Source organism: Castor canadensis, chromosome 15 (genome assembly GCF_047511655.1).
Source record: "Castor canadensis chromosome 15, mCasCan1.hap1v2, whole genome shotgun sequence".
Classification (NCBI taxonomy): Eukaryota; Metazoa; Chordata; class Mammalia; order Rodentia; family Castoridae; genus Castor; species Castor canadensis.
Genome location: NC_133400.1, coordinates 101,391,423 through 101,402,714, shown reverse-complemented (window position 1 = coordinate 101,402,714; position 11,292 = coordinate 101,391,423). Strand labels below are relative to the sequence as shown.

General features: G+C 48.2%; 1 protein-coding gene across 7 annotated transcripts in view; it reads right to left on the bottom strand.

Annotated features, from left to right (window-relative positions):
• Ttc13 (tetratricopeptide repeat domain 13) overlaps nucleotides 1-11,292 on the bottom strand; it is a 61,926-nt gene that overhangs the window by 11,543 nt on the left and 39,091 nt on the right. For 6 of the 7 annotated variants that reach the window (XM_074056884.1, XM_074056885.1, XM_074056886.1 and 3 more), the window contains 5 exons: nucleotides 5,650-5,780; nucleotides 5,149-5,281; nucleotides 4,581-4,673; nucleotides 2,638-2,721; nucleotides 1,629-1,713 (listed from right to left, as the gene is read on the bottom strand). In XM_074056884.1, coding sequence (XP_073912985.1) covers nucleotides 1,629-1,713; nucleotides 2,638-2,721; nucleotides 4,581-4,673; nucleotides 5,149-5,281; nucleotides 5,650-5,780 — 526 coding nt within the window. Of the gene's footprint in view, nucleotides 1-444; nucleotides 581-1,628; nucleotides 1,714-2,637; nucleotides 2,722-4,580; nucleotides 4,674-5,148; nucleotides 5,282-5,649; nucleotides 5,781-11,292 lie in introns of those variants that run through there. The other variant, XM_074056890.1, reaches the window with a different exon arrangement.

The window sequence follows — 11,292 nt, the reverse complement described above, 5'->3', positions numbered from 1 at the left end:
AGACACATGTGTCTCTCTTGTGCTGGGTGTTTGCTCCTGCTCTTCACAAGCAGCAGCTGTGCCATCAACTGTCCCCACTGGCAGAACTTCCTCCTACCACACTGTGCCACTTTGCATCTGGCTTCTTCTGTCCAACAGGTCATTTCTGAGATTCACGCTGCACCTCCAGCAGCTATGCTCCTTGCTCACTGCTGGTGTCCCTGAAGACCTGCAATGGACCCAAGAAGCCCCTGCTCTGGAAGATGGCCCATGACCAGGATAGCTGGGGACTGGCACACGAGCCTGGGGCCTCTCCATGTCACCATGCAAAGACAAGGGGAGGAATTTCTGGGAAGAAGGCGCTTCTGGGTCTTCCTGGCCTCATGAGGGGACGGGAAGCCCACTGTGTCCAAGACCACTTTTCAGGTCTAGAGTTTTTTTCTGGCTGAGATGTTCCATCAGCATGTTCCCGCTTTCCTGTGAGGCCTTGAACCTTTACGAAGAGCACTGCGACATCAGGGTCACCTCAGGGTCTGTTCCTGGTAATGGTTTGTTTGTCCTGCTTCTTCAGTCTCACTGTCTTAAGACAGCTTTTGTGCTGCTATAACAGAATACACAAGACTGAGTAATTTAGAAGGACCAGAAAGCTGAAGTCCAAAGATTAGGCACAGGCATCTGGTGTGGCTGCCTTACAATATCCTTATGTGGTGGACAGCAAAGGACAGGAGAGCGCCCACTCCCAAAGCTCTCTTACAGGGACACTGATCCACTCGTGACCTCATGCCTCCCCCAAGGCCCCACTCCTAACATGGCTGTACTGGGACTCTGTGACCACATCTGGATCCAGCATCTGCTCCTTAGAAATCAAGGACAGATTCTCCCACCTTCCCTGAAAGGATGATCAGCTTTATTCTGCATGTAGTCAAATCCACTCCAGGCTGGTCTGAGTCTTTATCAGGGTGGTCTATAAGAACTGAACATGTGGCCTGGCATGTGGCCCTTACTATGGTGTGGCCTTCACCCCACAGCAAGTCCTCTCTGCAACAACAACAAAACTAAACCCCAGTGTACACAGGATCTGAGACCTCCCTCTCTTAGCTGCAGATCTGATGGCCCCCCTCAGTGGTCTCCAAGCAGCCACTCGCTGAGCCTCCAGGACTCACTGCAGATGGTCCGCTCCTGGCCTTGGGCCACGCACACCTTCCTCGCCCTGCTCTCTACTGGTTCATGAACTGTCCTATGGCCCTGTGGACTCTCCTGGCAGGAAGCTGGGTGGAGAATGGGGCTCCCTCCTGCTGCCTTCTCAGAAGCCGCAGTCTTCAACAGCCTGATGCTGAGCACAGGGCCTAGCCATGTGTACAGCTGCTGTTACTCAGACGCCCGCTCAGTTAAATTAAGTTAAATTAACTTAACTTAATTTAAGTTAAGTTCCTGCCATTTCCCGAATCAACTGCTTCCCTCAAATCAGTTTTCTTGGAGTCTGATGCCAGTCCTCCATTTTGAATTGGTTGTCACTCGGGTTTTGTTTACATAAGCGATCTCAGATACTATGCCTCATGAATTTTAACATTAATAAACAGGCATTTGATGAGCTCTTTTTCAAAGAAAGTGCTGTTGGCTTTCCTCCTGTGTTCTGATGATAAACTTACCTTCATAATTGGAAGCAGGTCCTCGACCTTGTGCACCTTCTCTAGAGCTTCTCTGACTTCCAGCAGTCCCTTGGGGTTATTAGCTCTACAAGAGAGAATGGCGGGGGGGTGGTGCTGAGACCAGTGCAGAATCGTGACAGCTAACCGTGATATAAGCTTAATTACGAGAAGTTCAAGATGCTGTCTCCTTAAGCTCCACATCCACGGTGAGCCAAACTGATCACAGTAACGTAAGAGACAGTGTGTCCTGAGCCTGCACAGACTTTCCACAAACAGCAGGATCACAACCACCTATCCAGCATTGACACGCACATTGCATTAGGGTTGCGAGGAATCCAGAAATGATTTGAAGCATGTAGGTTTCTGCAAATTTTGTGGCACTTTATGGAAGGGACCTGGGCACTGGGATTGTGGTGTCTGCTGGGGCCCTGCAGTCCCCTGCAAGTAGCAAGGGACAACTGAGTTCAAACAGCAGGCCGTTTGAGGTTCTAAATGGCCAGGTGGTTTAATCTTAACGAGTGCTGGACTGCACATGAGAATATGGAAATGGCAGCCCCTCCAGAGGGTGGAGCTGGTGGGACAGCCAGCGTTCATGTCCCCAAGCACAGGAGTGGCGTCTGCCATGAAAGCTTGATTCTCCTTCTCCCAACTCACAATTAGAAGGACGCCTGTTTTTCTTCCTGAAGCTGCTCAGTGAAAGTATCTTGGAGGTTCTTATACCAATATCCTTTTTAGTCGGTGACCTTTCACCACCCAAAGCTGAACTCCCTAATGATAAGCTGGAGGAGGAAAGAGACTAAAAACCACGCAGTACTAAGTGTCCAGCTGAGGCCCAAGGGTTCCCAGAGTCATTTGAAGGGTGTGGGTGGGGACTGTGAGCAGCTTTGCAGTTCTAAGTGCTGAAAACATTTAGTCTAGTTTGTTTAGTCTCTAGTGGGCTTACAATTTTTCACATTTCACAAATATAACACACCACCCATTACTAGGAAGGACAGAATGGAATGCTTACCCATGGTAAACAAGAATTCTATCTTTAATAAAATGAAGTATTTTCTCAAAATATTCCAGATACCTCATGTTAATCACTTGACCCCTGTAAGGCAAAAATATATATAAAATAATATAATTAGCCAGGTGTGGTGGTCCACACCTGTAATCCCAGTACTCAGGAGGCAGAGGCAGGAGGATTGTGAGTCTGACACTAGCCTGGGGTAGTAAGACCTGTCTCTTCCTTCCCTCCCCACCAAAAAAAATCTTTTTACAACAGAGTATTTCCAAGCAACATCTAACTTCAGTCAAGTAGAACAATGAGAGCTTTGATATAGCGTGGTCAGGAGAGTCTAGGAAACGCCCTGTTCACTCGATGGGTGCCAGGCAAGGTACCATCTTTGCAGGCTGCTAGCCTGCTTGTCTGCAGGAAGGGCTCTACGTGGCTCCAGATGTACCAGCCGAAAGGACAGCCCCCAGGGTTCACACAGAGCTGCGACTCTTATGTCAACTGCCTCTGCGAGACCCATATTTCTCCTAGGACCTGCCATCACACCCTTGGCTCCTCCTAGTGCTCTAGACACCTTCCTTCCTCTGCCCACTCCAACTGTCAGGTTCCTCACACTCCTGCCATGCTCTTTAGACTCCTCCACAATACTGTTGCCACAGGGCACATCCAGCAGCTCCAAGGACCTCACTCCCGGGCTCCCCACAGGCACCCCAGCCTCCAGGCAGATCCCAACTGTCAAACAGGAGATCATTCCCTCCACAGCACTCCTCCTCCCCCTGCCCCCAACATGGCCACTACTTGCTGTCCTGGTGCTATCAGCCCAGCTGGGACTGTCACGGAGCTGGGCTGGAAGCCAGGCAGCGTTCCTCAGATACCACACAATCCAACATTCCTAACCCATCACCTGGGTCCTCTTCCTCACTGACTCACTGCCACATGGCTTCCAGGGCCTTTGTACTCCATCTCAGCTTTCAGTCCTCTTCCCTGGCCCCCACGGTTGCTGACTAATCTGTTCATTTGGTTGGCCGCCCAAGTGACCATCCAAATGTGCCAATCTGCCCATGTTCACCATCCCTGAGCAGCTGGTCACCGTCCTCAGAAAGAAAAATCCCTTGGCATGGGAAATGGAGCTGCTGCCTATCTTTTTAGACTCAATTCCTGACAGTCCCTCAGCTGCATACTGGTCACAGCCATAAGGAGTCACAGACTCCTGGCCATGCCTAACTCACCCATGGGTCCATCCCTTATCTCCTGACAGTTGATACACCCCTTTCCTGTGCTGAAGGGCAGGCTAGGCACCCCTTCTCTGCTCCCAGGGAACCTGCATCAGAACTACTCTTGTGCTTAGCACTGCACACAAGGCAGAGCTCACTGAAGTCAAGGGTCTCTGCTTCCCTGCTGCAGCCCTGACACATCACTACCAGGCAGCACAGCACAGGACTGATAAACGGTGGCCTTCAGTTACAGCTAGTGCTCAGCATGGCTAGAAATGCCAAAAATTATGCCTTGAGAAACAGGCAGATACAAATTAAAAGGAGGAAATATATTCATTAAATTATTTATTAAATTAAAAAAAATAAATATACAAGTGATATTTCCATTAAAACCTAAATCTAGATGCCAAAATTATACAGAATATCATTTTGTTGATTCAGGTTTCTGGAGCTGGAAGCATTTTAGATGTGAGATAAAGTCACATTCATAAATGTTATCAAAAATGAAGTTCACTAGCAGACAGGACAGCAAGGTGGGTCTCCCTGACGCTGGCAGTGTGCAGTGCTGCTCAGTACTTACCCAGAGGGCAGCTCAGAAGGTGAAGGGAGGGAAGAGGCAGACATCTGGCCACACGCCAACTTGCCAACAGAGAAGCTCTCAGCGCACCTGACTCATCCAGGGAGCCACCCCAGTGACCAGCCAGGTCCCTCCTCTGAGGAAAGATGACAAAAGGCTCATACCTGATTAAATTGATGTGGTTGTTAAAGCCTCTGCTAAGACTTCGCACTGGCATCTGATCCAGCCACAGCACAGGCTGATCCGGGTCAGCGATCCTGTAAAACAGAGCTTGTGAATGCTGAGATCTAGTCCAGGCATGTCCAGAGCATTCAAAACCAAACACAAATGAGTCTTCGTGAAGTGAGGTAAAGCACTTGCTAGCTCTGACCACTAGAAATAGCATACAAGTAGGCAAACTCCAAACAGATGTTCTGGCTGGGCCAGGTCAGAGGTCAGTCAAGGCTTATTAGCAGAGCACATGCCTTTCAGACTCCAGAGGGGCCTGCACTCTACAGGCCCAGGTAAGGGGTGCCCCTTCAGAGACTGCTTCCTCTGAGGCAGGGCATTCACTCAGGGGCCTGGAAATGTAGCAGCAATCAACTAGACAGATGCCAGCGATACAGATGTGGCAAATTGGGGCAGGGGGTGGGGACGACCTACAAAGGACCCACTGTGAGTAAGAAAACAGGTTCAAAGCCTGGAGAGGAAAGTGGTGCATTATCTGAAGCAAGACTTTGGGCGCGTAGCTACCTTCTCCACTTCACGGCGATGTCAAACATGTCCCTCCACTGCATCAGCCGCGTCTTCCCGTTCATGCGCACCTTCGAGTTGGTCCACGTGCGCTGCACAGCCTGCATGACTTCCAGGGCTGCCAAGCCCATGGCTGGGGAGAGAAATGCGGACACAGAGGTTGCCAGAGCTCCACAGGGCCAGGTTTCAGGGACCCCCCAGGAGTTCCTGCCTACAGAACCACAAGTGCTAGAGGTACAGCAAGACCCCAGGTGCCTTTCAGCCTGATGATACTCTCAGCTCTGACCTTACTAGGGCAAGCAGAGGTTGGCATTCCTCCTCCCTCCGGTAATCAGCTGCCTGACCTATGGTAAGGACCTGAGATCTGTACGAAGGCCAGGGCAAAAGGCCAGGGCTGAAGGAGGAGTGGTCTTTCAGAGCTTACTGCGAGCACACATTTCTGCTCTGTGAGCATGGTGATAATGGTGTGGCCTACCCCGTTTCCAGACAGTCTCCAGTTACCTCTGTGGATCCTCTTATTGGGTAGGAAGCCAGGCGTTTCATACTGCATCAGTGACCCCAAACGATCAGCCACACAGATCAGCTCCTGCACTTCAGGCTTGTAGCTCTCAAAATTCTGATGCAGCACATCCCTGGAAGAGGCACGGTATGCACGGTTAAGGACTCCATCACACACCTGGGAGGTCAACTTCACCTGGACAGCAATCACTCCCTCACCTCACCTCCCCTGGAAAACTCTTGAAGACATCCACGACCACATAATCCTTACTCAGTGCTTTGCCTCCAGCCACGTGCAAAGTAAAAGAGAACTGTGTATTAAACCATGTGCACAGTTGCTATTGTTACTGGCTAGTAACACTGACAACCAATGTGCAATTTTTGTGTGTGTGTGGTAGTCATAGGGTTTGAACTCAGGGCCTCATGCCTGCAAGGCAGGCACTCCACCAGCCCCTTTTGCATTAGATTATTTCTCATCTCGGGTCTGATGCTTTTGTCCAGGGCTGGCCTCAGACCACAATCCTCCTACTTACGCCTTCCTTGTATCTGGGATTATAGACACATACTACCACACTTGATTTGTTGAGATGGGTTTTGCCCGGGCTGGCCCCATCCCTCAATCCTCCTGATCTCAGCCTCCCAAGTAGTTAGGATTACAAGAGTGAGCCACTGTGCTTGGCTCCAAAGTACACTTCTTACTGGGATTTTTCTTTGTAAATTTCTCCAGAGCACATACCTAGGTGCACTGCCTTTTTTAACAAGCAACCAGATCCCAACACTTTGTCACCTATCCCGCCCCCTGAAGGCTGCATCACAGAAGGTGGACCTATGGAATGGTGCATGTAACTACTGTTGTTCAGCTGCCAACCTGCTTGAAGCTTTATAGCAAACACCTCAATTGTTTTATTTTATTTATTTTTGGTTTTTCTTTTAAGGCAAAGTCTCACAGGCTGGCCTGGACTTATAATCCTCCTGCCTCAAGCCTCTCAAGTCAACATTGCAGTTCTAACTTATGGGGTGCTCTGGGGTACCCAACACCACCCTCAGGCTCCATAGTTCACCAGGAGGGCTCAGAGGACTTAGCACACAGTTGGACTGACAGCTGTGATTTTTCATTCTGGAAAAACACAGTCAGCAAAGGATAAAGGCATGGGACGAAGCTCAGAAGAAACCAGGTACAAGCTCCCGGAGTCCTCCCCAGGGAGTACTACAGGAGTGCCGAGTCCACTACAGCGAGCTGTGACAGCACCAGGATGCTCCCCGCCAAGGGCACACTGACTCGGCACCCAGGGTTTCCCAACTTCCGGACACTCAGAAGGAAAGCAGGCGCAGTTTAGGTGCAGTGAGCTACTCTCATCAGTGTGAGAAGAGTGGGAAGCCTCCGGAAATCCAGGTTCCCAGATGCCCACTGAGGGCCACCCTGCAGGCAGGCCTTCCCAAGGACACTGTCACCTTCTGCTTTGGTTCAGGGCTATTTCTCAAAAGGGAAGCAGAGAACGCACCCAGCCTCTTTGAGCAATCAACTTTGCTTTTTCTATTTTTGATTATCTAATAATTCAGACATGGAAAAGTGCCCACCTCACTATCTTGCCCAGCCTCCTTCCTGCCTCCCAGCAGAGGTAACTGAATGGAAATTTTGTGCTCCTACTTCTCTTGCTGATTTGCAGTTTGTTACAGATGTATATCCCTAAACAATATATCCTGTCATTTTCCTCAGGAGCTTTGGGACACCCAATGCAACACGACTGTGAACCTGCTGACCTGCTGCATCCCGCGCTGACACCTCCACGTTTCAAGGTTAATTCATACTGCTATGTGGCAGACTCTTGTTTGTCTGTTCTCTTATCATTTCTTTGATGGGCATTTGGTCTGGCCTCCAGTGACCAATATGGCTGTCATAGTCTTATCCAGGTCTCCTGGCAGACATGTGTCCAGGTCAAGACTCTCTGCTGAAGATGCACAGATACAGAACATGGGGATGCTCACATAGAAGTGATGATGATGTGAGCTTTCACCAGAGGCATCAACAGTTCCCCAGGACCCTCCTTCTGACCAAGGTGACCATCGGCAGGCTTTGTACTACCTGGTCATTTAGTATGTGAAAAGCTTCACGTGGTCTTAATTTATGAACTAAAGTTCTTTCCATATCTGTTGGCCACCCAGGATCCCCCTTAGTGAAATTACCTGTTCATGTCTCTTGCACACTTTGCTATTGGTCAACTTAGCTTGCAGTGTGTACCACTTCTTGGTCAGGTATGCAGGGTGCAAGTACCTTCACGCCATCCTCGTGCATCTTTTCACTCCCCATGGGGATTACTGAACACAAGTTCTGAAGTTCTTAAGTTCCGTGGCGTCCAATTCAACCTTTTTGTCTCAGGTCTCTGCTTTGTGCACCTTGATTAAGAAATCCTTCTGTATCTTTGGTGGGACTTAAAAACGCAGGGTTTAGCACTTGTAAAGCAGGTGCTCTACTGCTTGAGCCACATCTCTGGTCCATTTTGCTCTGCTTATTTTGGAGATGGGGTTTCTCAAAACTCTCTGCCCAGGCTGGCCTTGAACTGCAGTCCTCCAGATCTCAGCCTCCTAAGTAGCTAGGATTACAGGTGTGAGCCACAGGCACCTGACTAACCTTCTGTATCTTAAAGCCATAAGTCGTATGTTCTCCTGAATTTGTCTTGTCATTCCTACTGAAGACGTTCACTGTCTAGCAATGAACTGACATCTCGGCCATTAAAGCAGCCTCCTTCCCTTCATCCACAGGTGGCCAGGCTGGCCACTCCATGGCCTCTGAGTCCCTCACTGGTCTAAGCATTCTCTCCTCTCAGGCTGTCCATGCTGCTCCCTCCGCCTGCATCAGGGCCTCTCAGCCTTGGGGTCTTTGCTCCAGGTTATCTTAGTCTTAAAACCTGCTATCTAGAAGACAAGGACCTTCCCTTCCAAGCACCACCATCTGTGGATGTGTCTTGATTACTCTTGGCCCTTTGTTCTTCCACAAGGTTCACAGAATTAAGTCAACAAGCTGCTCAGAAGACTGCTGGGACTGAACAGCACTGTACTAAAGCTGCGATTAGTGTGGAGAAGCAGTCAAGTCATAAATAATGCAGCATTTCTCCCCACTTGCCATAGCTCCCCACTTGTGATTTGTTACCCTGCAGTCTAAAAACAAATGGAAAATTCCAGAAAAACAATCTGTAAGTTTTAAATCGCCTCTGTTCTGAGCAGTGTGACACAATTTCAACTGTCCTGCTGCCCCGCCCAGAATGTGATCCACACTGCTGTCCATTTTGCTCTGGTTATTTTGGAGACAGGGCCTCAAGAATATTTGCCCATGCTTCCTTGAACCACGATCCTCCTGATCTCAGCCACACGAGAGCCACCAGCACCTACCTCCTACTTATTTCTTACCTTATTTGTTTGTCTGTTTATATATTGGTGGTACTCAGAGTTGAGCTCAGGGCCTTGTGCTGGCCAGGCAGGCGTTCTGCCATTTGAGCCAGTCCTCCAGCCCTTTCTGTGTGGCTGTTTTTGAGATGGGGTCTCACTTTATGCCCAGCTTGGCCTGGACCACGATCCTCCTATTTGTGCTTCCTGGTGTAGATGGGATTATAGGCATGTACCATGGTACCCCACCATTGGTTGAAATGGGGTCTTGTGAACTTTTGCCCAGGCTGACATTTAACCATGATCCTCCCAATCTCTGCCTCCTGAGTAGCTAGGATTTTAAAAGTCTTAATGTAACATTTAACCCACCTTCCCTCAGAATACCTTAATTCATTATCCCCCAACTTTATTGCTTTTTTAATCAGTATTTTACATCTGCCTTTTTTTTTTTTTTTTTTGTGGTACTAGGGATTGAACTCAGGGCCACATGCTTGCTATGCAGGCACACTATCACTTGACCCACTCCACCAGCCCTACTTCTTTTTTTTTTTTTTAAATACCCCAACAAGCCCATGATTAGATAGTATTTTATTGAGACAATGCTTATTATATTTAACAATTTACCAAGCTTATCAATTTCTTCTCCTTATATAAGCCTCACTTCTGGGGGTAATTATTTTCCTCGTTAATTCATGCATTAGAAGTTCCCTAGTGAATGTCACCTGCCCGTTAACTCAGTTTGCCTTATCTGGGGGTACATGTTCATTTGGTCTTTATTCTTTCAAGGTAGCTGTGGTGGGTGCAGAATTCTAGGCTGAAAGCTGTTGAAGGTGGACTTCTGCTGCCTTTTGGCTGCCCATGGAAATGCTGAGAGGTTCACAGCAGGTTTACTACTGACCCCAAGTTTCCACAAGGGCGCATCTGTCTTTCTACTTTCAAGATTTTCATGCTCTACCTGCCTACAATGCATTCAGTTGTGGAACTGTATTCATTTACCCTGCCTTTAAAAAAAAAAAAAGTAGATTTACATGATTCATTAGTTGTGGGAATTTTCTTAAGAACTGCTTCTCATTCCCCTTCTAAGACCTGGAACCCACCAGGCCTTCTCAGATCCTCTGGGTCCCCTCCCTCTTGCTTTCCAACTCCTTGGCTCCCTGTGCTGCTTCCTGGACAGCTCTGCTGCACCACCTTCCAGCTGGCTGGTTTTCTCTCACCCATGGCTTGTCTGCTACATAGTCTACCTGGTAAGTTCTTTATTTCAATGACCACATTTTCTATTCCTCAAACTTTTTAGTTTTAAAAATCCATCTGCTCAACTGGATAGAGTGGCTCACACCTATAATCCTAGCTACTCAGGTGGTGAAGCCTGGGAGGACCTTGGTTCAAGATCAGCTCAAAAAGTTCACAAGAGCCCATCTTGACCAGTAAAAAACTGGGATGCATTGCTGCCATCCCAGCTACAGGGAGTGTTAATAGGAGAACAGTGGTCCAGGCTGGGAGACCTTATTCAAAAAAATGACTAAATCAAAAAGGGCTGACAGTATGTCTCAAGTGGCAGACCATCTGCCTAGCAAGCACAAAGCCCTGAGATCAAAACTCCAATACTGCCAAAAAAAAAAAAAAAAGTAACTAGTTACTGATGGTCTCATTTCTTCACATATATGACTTCTTTCAGCTTCTTCATAAACATTTCTGTTGGAGTTGCCTTTCATCTGTATTCAATGATTCCCATATCCAAAGTCACTGAGATCTAAGTTTGCAAGCTGCGGTTTCAATGATTCTCATTTGTGGTTGCAGTGGTCTTGATCGTTGATTCTTCTACCAATGACCTTGATCTATGGGATACTGGGGGCCCCAGGTGGTACAGCTTTCCTCTCCAGAGGAAGAATTTGCATTTGCTTCTGTTGAGATCTGGGGACTGCCTCCAGCCTGGGTATACCTCTGGCCACAGCTTCCCACTATCCATGGCAGCAGCTGCTAAGGGCACCTCTCCAGGACACTTCTTTCCTTGGAGTGGTGCTTGCAGTGCACCACACTAGTTTGAGCCTCCTCCTTCCTCCCTTTTTCTTTCTTTTTTAGAGAAGAGAAAAATTAGACTTCAGAAATTTCTCAAATTCTGAGGCATTGCTAGACTCCAGGAATTAGCTTCTCCTCTGGATCTAATTGTTTTGTGTAAGAGCCCTTTGGCATATCTGTGTTTTTCAAATTACAGGAGTAGCTACCCAGCAGTATAATTTTAAACCTTCAAAATGTTAAAGAATTTGT